This window comes from Saccostrea cucullata, unplaced genomic scaffold (genome assembly GCF_032062105.1).
Source record: "Saccostrea cucullata isolate Sc308-1 unplaced genomic scaffold, CSIRO_AGI_Scuc_v1 ctg23695, whole genome shotgun sequence".
In the NCBI taxonomy this organism is placed as follows: domain Eukaryota; kingdom Metazoa; phylum Mollusca; class Bivalvia; order Ostreida; family Ostreidae; genus Saccostrea; species Saccostrea cuccullata.
Window position 1 is genome coordinate 1 of NW_026923794.1, and position 22,388 is coordinate 22,388.

A 22,388-nucleotide genomic window follows, 5' to 3' on the forward strand; every position below is an offset into this window, starting at 1 on the left:
GTTTTTAAAAGTCACACCATATGAGTACTTATCTAAAATATACTTCTCAAAAAATCCTTGATTTAACAAATTTCATGAGGTGACATACCTTAAAGATGTACTGCTTTCAATTAGTAGTTTAAAATTAAAGATTTCAAAGTGGTTGAGATACCAAGCTACAAAAAGCTTTGTATTTAATAATGATAAAAGTAATTTAATAACCCAAAGAGGGATAACTTTTACCTTAAGGACATACACAAGGTAACTTAAATACTGAATGTTTTTCACTATATTTTAAATTTAAAATTATAGTACCATTGCATGTTCTTAGAAAAAAAAATCTGCATGCGATACCAATGGGTTTTGAACAGATTTAAATATCAACTTATGAAAAAAATTGTATTATTCATACAAAAATATATATATATATAAATTACGACACATAAATTACAGTTTTTTTTCATCAAAATATCTTTTAGAGGAGGTGAACAAACCTATTTATAGACATTAAAAGTATTGCAACCATTCACACAGTCCCTTCATTTAGTGGAACTCTTCAACTCTAGGGAAGAGCCCAATAAAGTTCAAACTGCGTTGCATATGACTTTTAAAAATATTTAGGATGAATAAGTAAACATTATGCATAATTATTTTTAATTATAAAATCGCCAGTTTAACAGAGTACACGCAGTGTTTTCTGAAAATTGTGAGTTAAGAGTAAAATTTGAATTTTTTTTAATCAATGCAAGATATTTCATTTCTCTTTTCATCCTACAAGTGGTGCTCGACAGAGGGAATACTTGTTCGTCATCATATAGGTTGATCCCACACTCCCATTTTTACCGCAGCGACAGGTGTTCGCTCCATCCGCGCATAAAAATGAGGTCCCTGCCTCGTAAATCACTCCACCATTGCTACAGGTTCCTGTAGGGAAAAAGAAAATAATGGATATTTCATAAAAATGTACATATCACGATAAAATACTTATTTACACAATTTGACTGACATTGAAAGGAGCATGACAAAATAAGTTCATTTTTTTTTAAAATGTTATCGTTTTTAAATGATGTCCTCTAAATGACGTCCAATCTAGGCAATGGTCATGTTTAGACATTGTGCAAATTTCCATAACTAAGACTGCAGTGCATTTCTCTTTAGTTACATGAGTACCAGTAATCTGAATTTTCCAAGGTTTGCGACGATGCGATATAAAATCGGTGCATGTACTTAATTAGAGAACATTGAAGGTAAAATACACTTATTGCAGCCTGGAGGACCGGGCTGCTCCCATATAAGTTTAAGTGTTGGTGTATGGGTATTGAGGTGGGAGAAGTTATTCAAAATGAAAGGTTTTCTAAACATTAAAAAGATTGTTAATCATAATACTGCTATCTTTTTCTCTAAAAATATAATTACTTTTTATATACATATATATATGCTTATCATTTACTGACGGGTCCCTTTTTAGAACATCGAATTTTACTTATCGCATAAAAACGTACTGTAGACTGTTTGTATATAAATTCTTTAAAAAGTGAAATAGATTGTTGAATATAAGTTCAGATGCATATGTCTGCTTTCAATTTATATTTTATGCAGCCAACATTTACTCGAGGAATTGATAAAGTTTCAAAGGGTATCGCTTTTGTTCGATTTACATCCGACTACAAGTTTTCAAAATATTCTCGACAATCGTCTCCATCATGTAGACGCATGTCTTTCACACATAAAGAAGCGGTTTGATGATCAAGACTCATTTCCATTGTTTACTTTATTTATTTCCCGGGCGACAATTGATGGTTACATCAATGTTTTCTTGTCATTTAATACATGTATATTCATAAATATACATTTACTCTTTTTTTCAAGGATATTATATGATAATCTTTTTGTCGATAAACATAAAATGGTAAAGTACTGTATTTAAATACTTGGAGGTCTATTCTTGGAAGAACAATTGTATATGATCAAAATGTGAAAGTTGCCGCTGCAATAACCCCGTAAAATATTAAATAAAGTTTGTCAGGGTCCTACGACCACATGTGGACGGAGAACTCCTGGGGTGCGTCAACAGCGCAGCTGCTACATAGCCGCTACGTAAAGCTGCGCTCTTGAACGGAGAGCTAATCTAGCCGCTACTTATGGAGAAATATTTAATGCTACGTCCCAAATCCAAGATGGTTTCCTTGGTTACAAATTCGCAGCATTCAAGATTTTTACAAAAAGGAGGATCATTTCCAACATCTAAGAGAATCAAATGTAAATTTAGATACATATTTTTGCCTGAAATAAACTTTATTTGATCCAATAATAAGTTTTTATTGATATATCTTTATTCAAAATCTAACATAAATTCGCAGCTAGGTTAGCTGTCCGTTCATTAGAGATAGATATCTACTACTTAGCTGATAGGTTAGCTGATACGCTGTTGAACGCACCCCTGACATTTTGAGAACTGCCAATCGGTAATTCTCGGCCGACTCCGTGCGAGGTACGGGCCATCCGAGGAACTCCAAGTGGAGGGAGACCGGAGCACTAACCTTCACAGGTGGACATTTGTTGTAGGCGGATCCTCTCAGCTGCTGCTCACGTGGACAGGGTGGCGTTTGACATTTCCAATATTTACAGTAGAATACTCCCTCTGTTAAATCCTGGATGCAGATCTTTCCGTCATAGCCAGGTTTGGGGGAGAGGTAGGGGTTATGGTCATCAGGGCCGTATACGTCACAATCGTGAAATCGAGAAACGCCCACTAAAATAAAGATCACGTGACTGTATACAATTAATAGACTGCATACATAAATAGTCTCATTTATCCCCCCTTTACGAATTCGATTTGTGTTTTCTTCGACGTCCGCAAAGAATTTATTCCGGACGTTTTAGTAAACATTGGATTGAAATTCTGAGTTTAAGGATATACGATCCTCAGCCAGGAAGGATAACTCCAAAAATTAATATTCAATTTGAAATGCATCAAAATGAAGCTTGAAAATGAAATTTTTTCAAGCAACAATTTTTATATTATTCATCTTTATAAGATTAGAGGTTTTTGGAAGTCTTAAAAAAGGTCTTATAAAAGTTGACATTTGTACCCTATAAAAGGAAAAAACTTAATACAGTTTAAGAGAATAAGATTTTCTTGAATCCAGCCTTAGATTCAATTGCCTATTAACGATATGAAATAAGAAGTGATTTGCGGTGTCTTGCAATGATAGCAAAAGCCTTTTTCACTATGTATTATAGAATACATGACGGAAATAGAAGACATAAAATACCAAATAAGTATGAAAATCATGACAATTTCTCTGAATGCCTGGATACCTATCGTTTTTTAACCTAAAATATATTTGTTGATCAATATGCAATTAAAAAATGCATTGTTGAAATACCAATTCGCTTTTTCTGAAAAAAAAAATATTGAAAGTTTGATAATTTTCCCTATATAACATGATTAATTTTAATCTTTTACTTTTAAGGAATACTGTGGATAAAATTACATAATTTTGTGGATTCCAAGATACTTTAATGAGTAGTTTTGATTACTTAACTGCTAATTTTATAGCTATTACAATTGTAGTTTGTCTGTATGTCTTGTACATGTATTACCTCGGGACTATCAAGAAAGACTTTACACAGAAAACTCCCATTTCATTTATATACTAAAGATTTGGCAATTTTTTGGGATTTTTTTTCTTCTGTTTCATTTAAATTATACGGCGTTATAACACAATCTGTCATAGCGAACTATTTCTAACGTCACCAAACGTCACCATTTTTCGTGTGTTGTGTTCCCCACTTTCCCATTTCAAATGCTAGATTTTTATGAAAATAAACAAAATAAATTTTTTAAGGATAATTTTTACCCTATTCGTACTATTTAAATCTTTTGTTTCCCTCTGAAAAACTGACCGTGATTACCCTGTGCCATTATTCATATATAGATAATTAACTTAAATATGATAAACAAACATTCACTGAAAATTTCAGCTTATTACGTCCATTATTTTTTGAGAAAATTTTGAAAATTCAGAGATACTTTCATGGGTAGTTTTGATTGCTTAACTGCTAATTTTATACTTCACCTTAAAAACTTAACTATTTCTTCAGATAATGATTTTTTTATATAAACATTTTTTAAATGACCCCCTCTTAAAAATATATGTTTACATATATACAAGGAATTTGAATAAAATAAAAGTTCTTTTTATCAAAGTAATGGTAAACAAGGATTAATTAAGATAAAAAAGAAAACACTTAACCGCCACAGAGTTTTATTTATAATTTAAAGAACAGTCACCACTATTTTTAAATGGAAAAATAAAAGAAAGAAAGGAAGGAAGAAAGAAAGAAATTTTTATCTTACCTGATAAATGGAACAAGGACAGAAATGTTAAAATACACAGTTGTTTCATATTCTGTAAGTGGAAATAATTTTAATTAATATGTATAACTATGTAATATTTCAAACGAAAACTTTGATATTCAATATGAAATTCAAACATTTTCTTAACATATGCTACCGCTAACAGTTTTTTTTTTCTAATATTTTTCAGTCAATCTCATTTCATGTATCCTTTAAAATTATGATTTTTTTTAATTGAAAAAAAATAATAAGGAATTACGAAAGGATGGACCGTGGCTTTTTTTTTTTTTTTAGATTTAAAAAAAAAAAGATGGGCTGGTTTTTTTTGTTTCATAGTTAAAAACAAATAAATTTGTTCAGTACTCAGTTAATTACAGACTGTTATTTTCAAATTTAAGACTTAAACTTCCAAATCAATATGCCATTAAAATTAAATTCTTTTCTTCTTTTTTTATTTTAATATATTTTTTTTAATTTGACATGTTATCTTGTTGATATCAATAATTTTCTATACTGGTAAGTAGTTTTAAAATGATGGAACCTTACCCCAGTTTCAGATATCCGCTCTTTCTCAATTGCTTAATATGGATTAATAAGAGATCGGATTTGTTTCAGTTCTATTTTAAATGCTACAGTAATACACGTAACATTATTTTGTGACAGTAAACTGACAAACCATCATTATACCGCACGACATACGCGTGTAACAGGTGCTGGATTTCCATTTGTGATAAGACTGAAATAAATGTTTCTGGAAATTAATTAAAATACTCCAAAGCTTTCATTTGAATCGGTTTTTGCCAGTGGGAGATTAGTAAACTCGTAAATTTTATAATAGAGATCAAAATCTAAATATCTAATTGAAATTTTATCAAAATTGAAATACATGCAACAACAGCCTCGAGGATGAAATAAATCCAGCCTTTTCCGACAGCAAAAAACTCGATAAAAATTTTGTTTGATATATAATGATTGGGATATAAATACTTGTTTGTAATGTTTTCGAGGGGTACAACCGAAATGAAAATTAGCTGTACATGTTTCCTTTTAATTTTTTTTTATCATGAAAAGTAAATAATGTTACATACTTTCTATTAAAATCCCCCTCCCCCTTTTCCTCATAAATTTTTTTAAGAATAATGAAGGATACAAAATAAGAAATATTAACTATTTTTTACTGGTAATCAATATTTAAATTTATTCAGAGTGTACTTTTTACAAGATTGAATAAAAAGCATTCCGGATATGTACATACCACGGTGTAAAGTACGGATTTAGAATAAAGTTTTATTATTTTTATCTTCATTGACAGAAGAGCTCTAGTTCGAATTTCTTCACATTTTTGTCACCACTTGCTTACAACCTGAGATATCGGTGAAATTATTACACCCTTCTCATGGATTTTGTTCCTGAGCGGGAAGGTGTTGTTAAGGACGAGAAGACAGGTAATTTATAGGAAACTTCCAATGCATAATCTTTGGCAAAACTTGAATTTTATCATTCCTTCTGGCCTTTATGACGTTACTGAGAAATTACATTGGACAATTATAGATACGCATTGCTTTCAGTAGTGTTATATAAAGGAAAACATTTGCAAATGTAAATATAAAACCATAATGCTACAGTTCTGCAGCTATATTTGGTCATTAATCTGACACAATCTCTTGATTTAGCAATATACATGTCTAGCTTTATCAAGCTATTCAGAATAGCTTGATTTAGCTTTTTTATTTATCAAACTTTTTTTTTTCTTAAATGTGCTATTTTTTTCAGAATGCCTTAAAAAATCACAAATTGGAGCAGTGAAAATATATAATTCAATGAAATTTCAATGTTTAATAGGGCTGTCATGGTTCCAAAATTTTTTTGAGTCAGTTCTGATTTTTTTAGGTTTGGTTTTGGGTTTTTCGGTTCGGGTAGGTAATGGAATATAAGCTCATGATTTGTATTATTTTCAACAACAAAGAATAATTTCATTTAATCTTAGAAATAGCAACATTATAACTATTTTAAAGTAGTTTCCTGACTAGAAAACAATTGTACAAATTATTTAAATCACCCTATAATGGCAATGTACTAACAAATCTCATGTTTTTGAGGCCATTTTTATAGTACAACCTACTCTAATGTACAAATTGGAACCGAACCGAGTTCTGGAAAAACGAATAAGTTGTTCCGTGGTTCCAGGTCATTTCGGGTACCCATGACAGCCGTAATGTTTAATCTTAAACTCTTCTGAAAATAAGTATGTAAAAATCATTCACCAAAATGTAGCTCCTAAAAAGAAGTTTTGCTGAAAGTTTTAAAAGTTTTTCTGGCTATATCATTTACAGTATCTGATATTAAAATTTACAAAGTTTCATACAATTGCTACTAGGTTAGTAGTTATTTGGAAACAAGTCTTCATCAAAGTCAACTTTTCTCAAATTCGTACAATATTATGTGTATGAATACACAATCTAATTAAAATCAGAATTTTTAGATCAGTAGATCCACGCCATTTTAATGAATATTCACATCATAAAGTTCAGGAGAACATGACCCCTAGTCAGGTTGTGTCAGATCTTCTTACGCAAAGTGTTTATGCCATTAATCTACCTAAGAAGTCTTATCTAATTAAGATTGAGCCATTATTTCATGATTGAGTGTTTTCCATAGAGTTCTTTTTTTTCCTTTTTCAGGTGAGCTTTATATCCCTGCCACACGTCGACCAGACGGAACTTGGAGAAAGCCCAGAAAAGTCAAAGATGGATATGTACCCCAAGAGGAAGTTCCTGTGTAAGTTTTGTTTTATTTTGTTCGTCATCCATTTAAGAATTTTTCACTCATATTGAGATACCACTACTTGCTGGTGGAGAGCTGCAAATTAAAATTAAGAGCTGTACTCAGCACTTAAACTTTGAGCAACCTTTTTTTTCATGCCAGCACCTTCTGTGACATTTGGGACCTCAGTTAACAGTGTTTAATATGGTCTCATCTGAAGGACTGGTCTCCTCATTAGGCAAATTTATAGTAAAATTATAGTTTCATGTGCTGTTTTAATTGGTGGTAAATTCTTGAATACAAAGTTAATTGTTGTACACTGTATACTGTATGTGCATGAACTTACAAAAGCTGGCTTCATAATTTGGTAGCTTTGGCATGAAAAAACAATTAACTCATGAATACTACTGAGAAATAACTTGTGTAGAGCTCATTCATGAATACACAAGCAACTCAGTACCCAGTAACTGGGCTAAATTTTAAAAACATCAATTTACATACAAGTGCAGTGTTAGAAATTTTCAACAAATGATATTTTTTTTTCATTTTGACTTCTTGAAGATATGAAAATCGAGGAGTCCAATGGATGAAAAGTCGACCCACCCTGCCCCCTGGACTAAACCCAGAAGATGTTGAGGCATCGAAAAAATCCGACAGCCAACCCATGTCTAAGTCTGCTAAAAAGAACGCCAAGCGGAAAGAAAAGAAGAAACATCAGCAGGAGTCGGGGGCTGGGGGGAGGGGGGAAAGTGTAGAGACAGTTACTGCAATGCTGGCAGCTTCGAAAATTTCTGATGCTTCTCAGAATGAGGTTCCACCTAGTGATAAAGCAGCCATAGAAAAGAAACTTAGGAACTTGAAAAAGAAATTAAAACAAGTGGATGACTTAAAAGCTAAAATTGACTCGGGTGAGCTAAAGAATCCGGAAAAAGAGCAGCTGGCGAAGGTAGCGAAGAGACAAGAATTGGTGGATGAAATAGAAGACCTGGAATTAGACTTAGAAGATTAATTGTAAAGTGAAAACAGTGAGGCCAAATATAAAAATTTATTTGTTTGCAGTTGCCTACCGACCCACTGAAAATGCACCCGACCCAAACTTTTTTTAGCCATTTTGTAATTTTTTTTTCAATTTTTCAGAATATTGAAACAGTTTTATTTTAAAATTTTTGATTTTTTGTTTATCAGTCAGTGGTTTATAAAAAGAGATGAGCTTATTCATGTCTAGTAGGTCTATGAAAACCTCTTTTATTTGTTTTCTAGCAAAAATCTGATTTTTTTTTTCCGCAAAAAAAAAGAATGCCTACCTACCGACTCAGTCAAAAAATTATAGGTCGGCAACTGCAAACAAACAATTTTTTAAGCTTGGCCTAAAATAAAAATTTATTTGTTTGCAATTGCCTACGACCCACTGAAATTGCACCCGACCCAAATTTTTTTTTTTTAGCAATTATAATATTTATTTTAATTTTCAGAATATTAAAACTGTTTAATTTTAGATTTTATCAATCTGGTTTATACAAGACTGAAGATTATTCTGGTTTAGTAGGTCTTTGAAAAGCTGTATTATTTTTTATCTAACAAATATCCAAAAACTTAATTAAAAAAAAGAATGCCTTCTTACATTGTACCTACCCACTCAAAAGATTAGATCGGCAACTGCAAACAAAGAATTTTTTGAGCTTGGCCTGATAGTAAATTTTATAAAAATGAATTTCTATCACGTACATAATGTAAGTGAATTTAAAATACATGTTTTAATATTCACTAAAAAATGAATTAATTATGAAACATATTCTGCAGGGTCCATAATGTGTTAGATAAGGAACATTGACTCATATCAGGTTTCAGAAAATGTTGTGCATTCATTTATCATTTCTAGATAAGTTTTTGATGCATTTTGAGAAAAAATAAATAAATAGGTCAAACCAATATAAAAACTGATTTTTTTTTTTTTTGCAAATGAGACATTCTACATGTTATATACATATGATGTGTTTGTTATAAGATATCTTTTTATTTTGAAAAATTATGTGTGGAGTTGGCATTTTGAAGTAAAGGTTCATAAACCTCACTCTGACATATAAAATGTTGCTTGAACCTTAATTATTTTCTAAAAAGAAATGTATTTTATTAGTAAAATACAAACAATTACAGCATACCTTGCAGGGCAAAATTCAACAAAAAACACACTTCAACATGGCAAATCTTTAAAGGAATAATAGACATTTATGTCTTTAAGAGTTATTTCTCTTATCAGAGTATCAATGAACCTTAAATACTATAAATACACCAGAAGTGGGATATGGTAGATCCAAAACAAAGCCTTGACATACATGTACAGGTTAGGCCCAAAAAAATCTTTGTTTCCTGTCCCCTGACCTAAAGAGAAATAGGTACGTAGGAAAAACATTTATTATGAAAAAAAGATATTTTCAAAACTCAATGAATGCCGAACGTATATTAACAATTTACAAAGGAAGTTTGTAAATAAAGATTTTATAAACATCTTTTCTCAGGCATGCCATATGGTGGGATTTATTTTTCTTCAAATCTAACGTCAACTTCCTGTTTATTCGTGCACCTGTTCGTTTCATATATAAAACACAAAAACAAAATTTTTGTCACAGTTTTCTCAGCAACCACTCATTGCAGATGCTTGAAATTTTAGTACATACTTTGTTTAGGCATCTAGTATGCTTGGATTTATATTTATATGAATCTGATGTCAGCTTGTCAACTTCTGATTTATCCGTGCATCTAACCGTAACTGAATATGTTTATTACCACTAGTAACATATTTATATAATAGTGTTGCATTATGCATGTACTATGCCTATATAGTAGGCAGGGTTTGACACATGGTGCAGGAGCCGGAGGGGGGGGGCAGGGGGGGCCGGCCCCCCCCCCCCACTTTTTTCCCCAACATTACCTTTACTATAGAAAATGTTCATTGAAAGGTTGGTTGCCCCCCCCCCCCCCCCCCACTTTTTACCATAGTATAGTGATATCAAGGAAATGTAGGGGAAAAAAATTGGAAGTGAAAGTAACTTGGCTTTGAAAAAGTTGGCCACTCCATCCCCCCCCCCAAACCAAAATTTGATTTACGCAATTTCTATAGTATGCTGTAGCACAGTACATGCATGTAGGTCGCCCACATGGCGAAGTGGTTAGAAAGTCTGCTCTAGATTCGTCAAGTAAGGATTTGATTCTTACGTCGCGGGTTTGAATCCTACTGTGGGACGTGGAGACCGGTCATTCGGATGAGACCGTTTAAATTGAGGTCCCGTGTCGCAGTAGGTGCTGGCAAGGAAAAGATCCCTCCCTGCTCATTAGCCTTGAGTGCCGAGTAAAGGACATTTGTTGCTCTCTACCAGCAATCTCGGCGTCTCCATATGTGTGAAAAAGAGGGACGTTAAACAACAAACAAATCAATCAATCATCCAGAAATGTTTGAAAAGACTTTGTAGAACATTGGTAATGATCTTAATTTTGTAAGGATTTTATCAAGTTTATGAATCAAGAGCAGATGGAGATCGAGAGAATTGAACTCACCTTCGTGAATTGGAATAATCAAAGAATTACTCATACTGATTTGAGAAATTTCTTTTTTTAAGAAAGTGATCTGTAAGTATATGTTGGGATTCCAGAAGACTTAATATGTTTCTTTTTCTTTCCAATCTGTTCAAAATCCCAGACCCAGGAGTCATCACTAAAGTTTGGGTTTAAAACATTTGTCGTGTATATATAATTCCATGTCCGCTTGATATATTGAAAATGTTTGAAATAACATGGGAATAGGGGAAGTCCTCTTTATTTAATGCCCGTTTTAAGTATAACGCAGAATAAATCATCACAAACATACAACATTTTACAATACAAATATTTTATTTTATACAGATACACGGACATTGACTCAATTTACAAGGACGGGCCGATTATCAAGGAACACCGATATTAGGGATAGATATCATTTGCATTTTTTCTTTTTGCCATGGCCCTTATTTTGTTTCATTTATCATAATTCGATTTTTTTAAAATAATTATGTATTTTTGTAAAAATCTGATCTGATAAATTACCACCTCAAGGATTTTTTTTCTATGTTTAAAAAAATTAATCCAATTTATCTTCATTTCATTTTTCCACTAAGCAGCACAATTTGAAATATCAGTCAGTCACAGATGTTCAAAGGTTAGCAACAAAGGTTTAAAGGTTAGCTACATAAAGAGGTTCAAAGGTTAGCCAAATAAAGAGGTTCAAATGTTAGCCAAATAAAGAGGTTCAAAGGTTAGCCAGATAATGAGGTTCAAAAGTAAAGAGGTTCAAAGGTTAGCACGATTAAGAGGTTCAAAGGTTAGCTCGATAAAGAGGTTCAAAGGTTTATACCGTTAGCTAGATAAAGAGGTTCAAAAGTTGATAAATGATATATGATCATGACATATAAAACTGTAAAATATCTTGTGTGACAATTAATATTAAATTGATGTTCAAGTTTAAACAAATTGATATATCAATTAAATGCAACACCACACTGAATCTCATTGTCAATATCAAGAATTCAAAATATACATCACAATGTTATTCTTACGATGATTTCTATAAATTTGTCCAACAAGTCTTGTCAACATTAAATGTTACAACATAAGTGCAAACGTACTTCTTCATGTTCTTAGAACCGTATTTAACGTAAAATGTAATTGACCGTTCAAAATTATAGAATTAATTTTCCCTTAAGAATTTTAATCACTTTTCCACAACACATGCTTTAAATATATTATATTTAACGCGTACGATATTTGGCGGAGCCTGGATCTTGAACAAGTTATCGAGGATTTTTTTCAGCGCACGCCTTAATGTTCTTCTTCATGTGAACATGTATATGTGCGAGACATTTAGCGTTGAACTTGAATAAGCAGAGGATGCTTTCCACCAGGAGCGCTAAAAAGAATATCCAGCAAAATACGTTTATTCCTTTTTCTAGGGCATTCGTTTACTTCCTACATGTAGCACGCCCCCTTTTACTTTGGGAATTATTACCGGCCGCCAGGAGGCGGTCGGTTACTTGATATGAAAGTTCGAAGTCGATGTGCGTTTCTGCGGAGTTAGAACAATTTAAATAAAAATATTTAACGTTCATATTATAGAATATTAAACAAAGATATTTTTAAATGTTTAACAAAATGCACAATAATCATAAAATTAAAATCATATAAATAATGGGGGTAAGTGTTTCATTGACATACTCCGACATGATTGAAGTGCGGCGAAGTTATATGTAGGCATAGTCTAAAACAAAGACCACGTTCTAAATCAACAATTTTACTTTCTCTTTTTAAACAGCCTAAACGGGATTTGTTGTATTTATTTTGAAATTACGTGTATATTTATACATTTTCTATGGAAAATTATCAAAAATTTAATGAAATATTTATTTCTTAAAAGCACAGAATTTTAAAACATTTTGGTCCAAAAAACTAGGATAAAGCGCGTTTTACAATGTGCCATGCATTTTCCCGTCACATCTCAAAAGAGAAATGTAGTGGTGGATCTAGAGGGAGTTGGGGGGAAGTTAATATCCTCTAAGAAAGAGCGAGGAGCCCCACATATTTCATATTTGTTGCGTTTTTATTAAAGTAAAACTAAAGCTTAGTTTAAATTTTAGTTCTGTACTTTTATGTTAAAACTACTTATAAAACATCAAACTTACACCAGAACGGATCGTTTACAATTTAGAGACGCAAAAGTCTATGGACAGTTTGCTTATACATATAATATTGTACATGCATTATGCATGAAGAAAATCGGCAATGTCGCATGCAAGTGTTTCATGTCACGAGGATATTTTAATAGATAAATATAAGAAATTTTAAAAACAGGTCACGCAAATTTCATTTTCTAATTACTTTATCAATGGAACAATTAATGGGTTTGCGGCCGATTTTTGACGCTTGCGTCAATATATGTTTCTTGTGCCACTTTTTATACGATACCTCCTCTTATCATGTACCGAGATTGTCTCATATCTAGAACGTTCTTTCCTTCTTTGGCATTTTCCCCCACATTCTAGAATTTTTTCTCAGCTTTTAAGAATGTCCTCAGACGATCCTTTCTTCTCTGGTAAGGTCCTTTTTCAGGAACGTTCCTCTGCTTTCTAGAACATTTTCTGCTCCTCTAATGACTAATTTTTGCGGAGGCTCTTTCCTCTTACAAAGTTTTCTTGCTTTTTCGGATGTTTATTATTATTTTTTGTTGTTGACATTTTAATTTCCCCCAGAGTCTTTGAATACTTCTCGTCTCATTATCTTTTGCCTCTAGTTAGCAAATTTTATAAAACTAGTACTTCCAGGCAACCTTAATAGGATATTGAAATTATTTATTTAACCCATCCTAATTTTCTCCTCATGCGACATAGATCTATAATATTGTTTATTTATTTGGAAATTTTGACTTCATTATAATGGGGATGCTCACTTCTTCATGGCACCTGAACCTTTATTGTTTAGTACAATTTTCATAGGAAATGTCAAGGGAAAGAAATAAAATTAACGGATGTAAGGTTATGAGGATAACCACTCATTTTTCACTACATTGTTATGATTTATAGATTGATTTTACTTCATTCTTCAAAGAATACAGGACTGAACGCAACAAAAATGACTATTCCATTTACAACCGTAGCAAGTTGTCGAAGAGAGGCGAAGATGGCGATGTTTGTTAACGCCACAATATAATCGAAGACCCAGCAAAGCCAGACAAAGAAGGATATCGCAGAGAAAGATTTCACCATTGTAATTTCCGGGCAGTGCATGAGAGTAAAAATTCCCTTTATTTTAAATGAGATATAAAAGATACAGGCAGAGTTCACGGCAAACATGCAACTCAGTGGAATTCCGATGGTGTACAGACTCATGTTAATGGAGGAAATTTCACAGTCTGAAAGGGAGTATCCCAAAAAAGAATCGTTTTCATAATCATTTACGATGAATGCGTTAAAAATAACGAAAAGAAGACAAACCGTAAAATTTATGGCAGCATAAGTTACAAATCGTGATAGCCTCATCTTGATTCGTACCCCAGACGACAACAACATATGGATTGCACGAGCTAAATCGACACAGACAACGCTAGACCAACCTGCGGCAAGAAGGAAAAGGAAATGTATCACCATTCCAAACACAGCACAAAATATCTCACCCAGAAAAACTAGTTTCGTCAAAATAAGGAAAAAATTCAAAGCAAAGTAGGAAAAAGACTGAGCCATTTGGCAGAGAATAAGAGGTGTCCATTCTTCTATCAAGAAAACGGTGGATATCGAATGAAGCAAACATGCTAACAGAGAGATTAAGAGACAAATGATGAAAACTGTTTCGCCCCTAGTGTCTTCCTTGACGCCAGTATAAGTATTTCTAATCGCTTGTAAGTACTGATGTATGCACACCCCGATAAACTGCAAATCGTCCGAAACTCTAACATACGAATGGCTAATACAGGCGTCATACTCTTTGAAGCAAAACAAGAGTTTATCGTGGAGTATATACATTCTAAAAGTTTCCACGAGAACTCTCGGACATGTCTGCCATTTTGCCAAGGAAAATGTGAGAGCGCGAGATTTAGAACATTGCAAACAGCGATCGATGGGGAATTGGATCATAGAGAACGGGTTAAGAAATCGGGGAGAATTGACATAAGCAGTCATATTTGGATGAAAGGCCGTGTACATAGTATAATTTTCTTTGTTGACATAGGTTCGTCCTCGGTGCAAGTTGTATAAATATTCCATCATAAAATCAACTCGATGTGGATGAGACACCTTATACCATATCGATAATGGTTGACATTTTTTCCACTCCGTCTTTTTAACTGGAAAATGCTGTTCAGTCCCACATATGGAGCAGACGTATTCGTTGTCTTCAATTGGAAGTCTTTTAAAATACGACAAGATCGGGATGCCGTCGCTGCAAGTTAAAGTGTTAAGGACGTAGGTTGCTTCGTTAGCCTCTTTTATCTTGACCTCGCACTTCGGTCCAATTTGTCTGAAACCAAGCTCGCATACAGTCTTCAGACAAGATCTCTAAAATGAAGAGGTCAATCTCAATGATTAAATCAGAAAACTTCAATACATTTGTATATATTTGATTTTGTTTCTTCTACAGTAGGTTTTTAAAAAATGATTTTTGATTGATGGGTACATAATCAGAAACTCTCTCTCTCTCTCTCTCTCTCTCTCTCTCTCTCTCTCTCTCTCTCTCTCTCTCATGGCAAGTGATCTAACCTTGTTAGAAAATATACTTTTTTATACTATATAATGGTCTTTGTAGTTACCTTTTTTGGATCGTAAATTTCACCGGGATCGCATTTTACGCTGTATTTGTGAGGAAATGGTTTAGGATTATGAGATGAAAAGCGCACATTAACAGAATCGTTATCCTTGTTCCTTGCATATTCCTGGATTGACCCGGGGCATTCATAGCTAAGATTCTGATACGGACGCTGTGTATTGCAGATGGCACAGTAAACATTCTTGTAAAGTTTATCGCAGTCGGTAAATACGGATATGAAATCAAGATTTTCACACGCTTTCATGATGACTTGGTCGAAGGTTCTCCATACACCAGTAACGTTGCAGGTTGATATATATTCAGAGTAACATTTTTGGACGATATCTTTCGCGGACTTCGAAGGTTCAAAAACAATATCAAAATCAGTGATGTTCTGCATGAAGAATTTGTAAATTTCTTCATCAGACTTTTCAATATCAGAGACGCCAGCTAGGACATCTAATTGAGATTTCACGAACATTTTCCAACCCGAAGTATTTTGTCTCTCTTCACCATTACACAGTGAACAATATATATTTTTATAGGTAACGGCAGTGACATAGGACGTGACTGGTCTGTGAAAGGAAATGTCTGGTGCCATGAGGTGAGCTTCTTGTGTACATTTTTTGTGAATATCATTTTCAGGATAATTTGAGGGGCACGACGTCATCATCCAATACTTCGTAACCTGTTTAGTTGTACTTCTGATTCCTTCTATTTCCGATGCAGAACACGACAGTGAAGAATTCCTCAATCTTTCTCCAGTGTTTCTTTCAATCATTGACCGGATATTCTCTAGGTCTTTTGAGGGACAGCAATTGTATGTTTTAAAACATTCATCGCTGCAACTGCAGGTAGTGCAAGCTTGTTTCTTGGAAATGTTAACGTTATTTCGTATTTCCTCTCCCAGACACATGTCCTGATTTGGACAGAAGATCATGTAATCTCTCAGCAATGTCAGATGTACCTCATCTTGAACCCAAGCGAGTTTACTGTTGAGCAACTCAATGATTTCAATGGAAATAATCGAAATGCTTCCGTTCATAACACCTGTGCTGTCGACTACTGGTGTTTTATCCGACGGTGGATTTACATCTGGACTCTCATTGACCGGTGCATTTGCTTTCGTTGAATATACATCCGGGTTCTCGGAAATTGGTGTATTTGCTTTCGTTGAATATACATCCGGGCTCTCAGTGACTGGCGCATTTGCTGCCGTTGAATATACATCCGGGCTTTCAGTGACTGGTGCATTTGCTGCCGTTGAATATACATCCGGGCTTTCAGTGGCTGGTGCATTTGCTTCCGTTGAATATACATCCGGGCTCTCAGTGAACAGTACATTTGCCTCTGTCGTTTGACTATCTGTGCTCCTGCTGACTGGGACAACTGTTGTCGTTGAATTCACATCCGGGGTCTTTGTGAGTGGTACATTTGCAGTCGTGGTTTGAATGTGTACCCGTACAATAAACTGATTATAAAAAAAAAGCTCTCAGGGTTAGTCTTGAAATGTTATCTTTTTAAATTCATACATAGAACTCACAATTAAATTGCTGGTAAAAGATTTGATTTCCGACATTTTAACTTTCAAATAAATTCTATTCTAATTTAAAAAAAAACTTGTATTCCTTTACATGTGCATATTCTATGAAAGAAAAAGTGTAAAGTGAGATTTGCTTAACACACTTACATACAATCTAAATTATGTTCATCCTCCACCAAACAAATTCATATTATAAATAAAATAACATAAATTATGCTTTCTTTCTCTATCATGGAAAAGGGAAAAATGCTGCATTGGGTTTAAAATACAGATATAAAATTTAATATAATAAAAAACAAACAAACAAGAAAAAAAGAACAATTGATTTGCAATTGAGCCAAATAGCCTCCTCCTACCTTAAAGTGTAGAAATTAAAAAAAAGTATACTCACTATCAGGAAGATAATCAAATTCATTTTATTCTCTATCAGTGTTTTTTTAAAAACTCCATTTTATACTAAGAAAGATAGGCTTTTCATTTCTATTTTTCTCAAAGCTAACAAGTATCCCGCTGTCAAGTCAATATATGACTGGAGAGTATCTTTGATTCTCTAATGAGATATTATCGGAAACTTAAGGTAGTCATCCACTTTAAGGTAGATTTCCTTTTTTTGGAGTATCGCATTACCTAGTTTAAACAAAATCAGCATAGGTGTGGAAGCAGGGTGTGTACTTATTATAATTATCAACGTGCATGAAGAATGGAATACTTTTTCTATTTTGTCATCATTTACGTTACTAGTATCTTCTAAAATTTCATCCGAAATTTCATCATATTTTAATAAAAAATGAAAGGATCAACTAGAACCCACCGGGGAATTATATGGTTGCCTTCTATCTGTATCATTTACTGTTATGACTTCATAATGTTAACTGTTAACTTGATCCTACCAAACGTTTTAATCTTTAAATATGACACTTGAAATTAAGACGGCTAACTCTGCATGGGCATCAATATCATAAACATTACACATGATTAAGTTGTCCATCATTCATTATCAATTACCCATAACGCGAGTAAGTAGAGATATATAAAAAAGCAATGCTAAATATTGCATTACACTTCAAGGAATATTACGTGTAAAGTATGTACACTTGATTCAGAACCCAGAATTATAATAATATATCTTTTTAGAAAATATGATAGTCATACATGTACATAGGGTTATCCATACTTGCAAGTTGTAAAATGCATGCTTTCTTTGCTGCCTTTTCTCTAAATTATGATTTCTTGAATTTTTGCAATCTATTTTTTATTCATAAAAAGACATATGCAAAGTACCTTACTGATACTTTTTTCAAGATATCATTGATTTAAGATTAGAGTGTAATCAGCTTTCCATCGACAAAAAATTAGCATACAATATTTGAAAGATATCAATTGATGAAAGAACAATGTTCACTTATGCCTTTTTTGGCCCTGTGAATATCTATCAAAAATGACGTAATTTCCTGGCTAGTCAATGCGTTATGTCGTCTCGAAATGCGTCAGTTTCCTCATATTCTGAAAAAGCCTACAAAAAACGGCCAATTTGTAAAGCTATTTTTCGATATTTAATATAGAGCGCAACCTCTGATCTAAAATATCAAACTAGTAAATGATAGAACTGATTCTGAGGATTAAAAGACATTTTAAGAAATTAGATTATCAATAAAAAAACATTTTAGATTAGAGAGTGCGCTTATATTATTTTTCTTCAGTTAAAGTACTCAAATATACATGTTTACCTTAAAATTCAAGTACATTGCAATTTCATAAAGCCACTTCTCCAAGACATGAATTTTTAGGTTGAAATTTTTAATAGGAAATAAAGGCACTAAGCATCTTCTTTATTTCAATGCTTCAAATGGATCATCAAGTGTTAATCAATCAACTTGTATATCTAAAGGGCCATTTTATACACACGGCGGGAGTGACCGGTCGGCAGGGGATGCTCATTCCTCCATGACACCTGATCCCACGTCTGATGTTTCGGAGGCCTGTGTTTGTTCTGCTCCTAATTTGTATTGTTTTATGGACTTTGATGTTGAATGCTGTTCGTTATCTCCATATTCTTCATGAATAAAGTGAACCGAGCTCTTTCTCGGATGATACAAAGAAAAAATTTAAAATTACTGAACATATAATTTAGATGTTTCATCCAAAATAGATTTGGAAGAAGCGTACTATATATAGACATTAAAATATAGCACACAGTTCAACTCCATGGAAAAAAACAAACAAAAACGTTCAAACTACCTTGAGTATGCCCTTAAAAAATGCTTTAAAAGGCAAATATGAGTTCGATTGCATCTGCCAGGATATACTAGTATGCAAGTTGGCTGATGCCGACGTAAATGTTTATTTTCTGTTAAAGTTTAAATAAACATCCTAAACTCCAAAAACTATTGAAGAGACCTAAGTATAGGTAAAACTTCTATTCATCTATATTTTTTTTAAAGTACTGATCGAAATCTGAATTTAGCTCATCTAAGCCGAAGGCTCAAGTGAGCTTTTCTGGTCAAAATTTGTCTATTGTCTGTGGTCGTCGTTTTCGTTGGCGTCGTTGTTGTTGTCGTCGTAAACTTTTCACATTTTCATCTTTTCAAGAACCACTGGGCCAATTTCAACCAAACTTGCTACAAAGTATCCTTGGGTGAATGGAATTCAATGTTCTTCAACTGAATGGCCACGCCCTCTTCTAAAGGGAGAGAATTATGAATTAGTGAAAAATTAGTGGCAACTTTTTAAAATCTTCTTTTTAAGAACAACTGGCCCAGGAATCTCATGGGAAAGTGTCCTCTGGTAGGGTACCGTATATACTCGCCTATAAGTCTTTTTTTTGGGGGGGGGGGGTTGTCCAAAACTCTGTGTCCTACTTATAAATGAGTGATAAAGAGATTGGTATTTTATCTGGACAGTTTAATACATGTAGCAGTTTTATATTATTGAAGAGCAAAGTCTATTGTATAATCATTTATGCATTCAAAGATTATACAATCATATAGTACAAGTATTAACTTATTTAATAGCAATATCTATATCTTAAGTGTGCTTTATTTGTTTGTTTAATGATTTAAAATTGAATATCGGCGTAATTTCGAAAAATATTAATGGAAACCATGTAAAAATATCAGTGAATTGAAATGTCAAACGATTCTGCCGAAAAGGTGCACCGACAATGACAAATCCCTCCAAATTAACCTAAACCGACTTATAGGCGAGCATATAGGATAGATTCAAGTTTGTTTTTTTTTTTTCAAATCATGACCACGGGGGTAAGGTGGGGCCATGATGGGGGGGGGGTTCAAAGTTTAACATAGGAATACATTGGCAAAATCTTTGAAAATCTTCTTTTCAAGAACTTCTTGGCCATGAAAAATGAAACATAGGAATATATAGGAAAAATCTTTAACAATCGTCTTAACAGTCAAGCTGTAATTGTTCATTATGGAAGCATCCCCGGGTAGTGTAGATTCAAATTTGTTCAAAGTTCAAATCAAGACCAACCAGGAGATTAGAGGAGTCATAAAAATGGATCATAGTTATACAAAGGAATATAAAGACTATATCAATAAACATTTTCATCTTATAAACTGCAAAGTCATTATGTATAATTTTTATTTAAAAGTATCCGTAGGAAGTACATATTGAAGTTTGTTCAAATACCTACCTCTCCCTCCTCCCTTGAACCCACTCTTATGTTTAAACTTTTCAATACTTAACCGATTTTTCTTCTAGGTTTTATATAGCCAGTTGCTCACGTGAGCGATGTGGCCCCTGGACCTCTTGTTTGAATATTGATCGAAATCTGAACCTTTGCAAAGTAAATATAAATTACGTCAGATCATCTGAGGAATATTGATTTTTTAAGACTTTCAATTCTTTTTAAATTTTACCCTCAATACCTTATTCAATGCGCATTTTTGCAACCGAGAACCGTAGGATTTAATTCAAGAAGAGTTCAAAAGTACGAGCTGTTAAATTGCATTCTGAAGGACTACATAAAGGAAATGACATGTTGCGTCCATGACTAAGTTGCATTAAAATTCTACAAAATGCCGCCATACATTTCTGGGGTACGAGTATTTTCCGCTGTTGAAAAAAGGTACGTGTTTTAAGGCAGTGTGGATCGTACCGTATACATATAGAATGGCATCTTCTTCAGAAGAACTTGATGTTCACTGTGGCATGTGTTGTGATTTCACAAAATGCTCGATATGTTTTGAACAATTTAAAACTCCAAGGTACTTACCTTGTTCACATTCATTTTGCCACGAATGTTTGTCAACCCACATCGTATCTACATGTAATTCTAAAGAAACTCCTGTAGGATTCCATTGTCCGTTGTGCCGAAACTTCATTCCGGTGGAAATCTTTACAAGTAAACCAATAAATTGGGCGACTCAGTTCCCTGTGAATGAAATCCTAAGCGAAGTATCCAAAAATCAAGAAAACGAAAATTATTGTGATACATGCAAAAGGGACGAGGAGGAATGTGAAGCTAGTAGATATTGTTATGAATGTAAAGAGAGACTCTGTGATATGTGTGCTAAATACCACAGGCGTATTTCCCTGACCAAGGACCACAAGGTTATATCTTTAAAAGAATTGAAGCTGTCACCCGTGAAAACCAGCAACAAAGAGCAATGCCCTAAGCATGCAGAGAGAAAAATAGAATTCCTTTGTTTGGATCATTCTGTTCCTTGCTGCACAATGTGTATTTGTGTTCAACATAGAAAATGTGACAAAATAGAAACTGTAAAGGAGTCGGCAGAAAGAATACGAAAGGGCGAGTTTGATAATCTTGTTAAAGAATTGATAAAACTGGAAGACGAATTCAAGAGTATACAAAATAAACAAGAGGAAAACATTACACAAATAGAAGCCAAAACTAAAGAGATATTTGAGGCTACTGAAATAGTGTTTTCTAAATTCCAAAATCATATCGAACAGCTGAAAAATGATTATCTTGACAATCTTTCAACCAAAGCTAAAGAGCTCAAGGAGATTCTTAGAAAGAATGCAGAATCAAAAGGCGACAGAATTTTGTATCTAAAACAGGTTGAAACATCGCTTGAAAGACTGAAAGAAGAGTTGGATGATGCTACGTATGTTTCAGAATTCTGTAGAAGTAGTCAGAAATATAAGACTTTGAAAGAAAATCAGAATAAAAACAAAGATATACTATTTAAATTGATATCTTCCTTTGAAAGTAGGATAATGGAGATTGAAAAAATCAACAAATTTGGCGACTTTAGATTTACTGAAATCAACGAATTTGGCGACTTTAGTTTTACTGCAAATTTTACTCGCTTGTCATGTTATACCGCAACAACAAAACATGCACCACGTGAATTTACGGATCCTCCGAAAAGAAAATCCGTTAAAAGTGCACAGATGAGGAAAGGTATCAGGTCTTGTAGTAATTTGTCACAACCATTA

At 33.3% G+C, this 22,388-nt stretch overlaps 2 protein-coding genes across 2 annotated transcripts; both read left to right on the forward strand.

The window, feature by feature from the left end:
* Positions 1 to 5,654: 5,654 nt before the first annotated feature.
* LOC134264923 (partner of Y14 and mago-like) lies at positions 5,655 to 9,036 on the forward strand. The gene is made up of 3 exons (XM_062747172.1): positions 5,655 to 5,787; positions 7,024 to 7,120; positions 7,667 to 9,036. The coding sequence occupies exons 1-3, from the start codon at positions 5,739 to 5,741 to the stop codon at positions 8,112 to 8,114; spliced, it is 594 nt and encodes a 197-aa protein (XP_062603156.1). The 5' UTR covers positions 5,655 to 5,738; the 3' UTR covers positions 8,115 to 9,036.
* An 11,914-nt stretch (positions 9,037 to 20,950) lies between these two features.
* On the forward strand, positions 20,951 to 22,368 carry LOC134264924 (E3 ubiquitin-protein ligase TRIM33-like; the record flags this gene model as incomplete). The annotated part of the gene is made up of 1 exon (XM_062747173.1): positions 20,951 to 22,368. A coding segment is annotated over exon 1 (1,273 nt), but the record flags the coding sequence as incomplete, so codon positions are not given.
* Between the last annotated feature and the right edge of the window lie 20 nt (positions 22,369 to 22,388).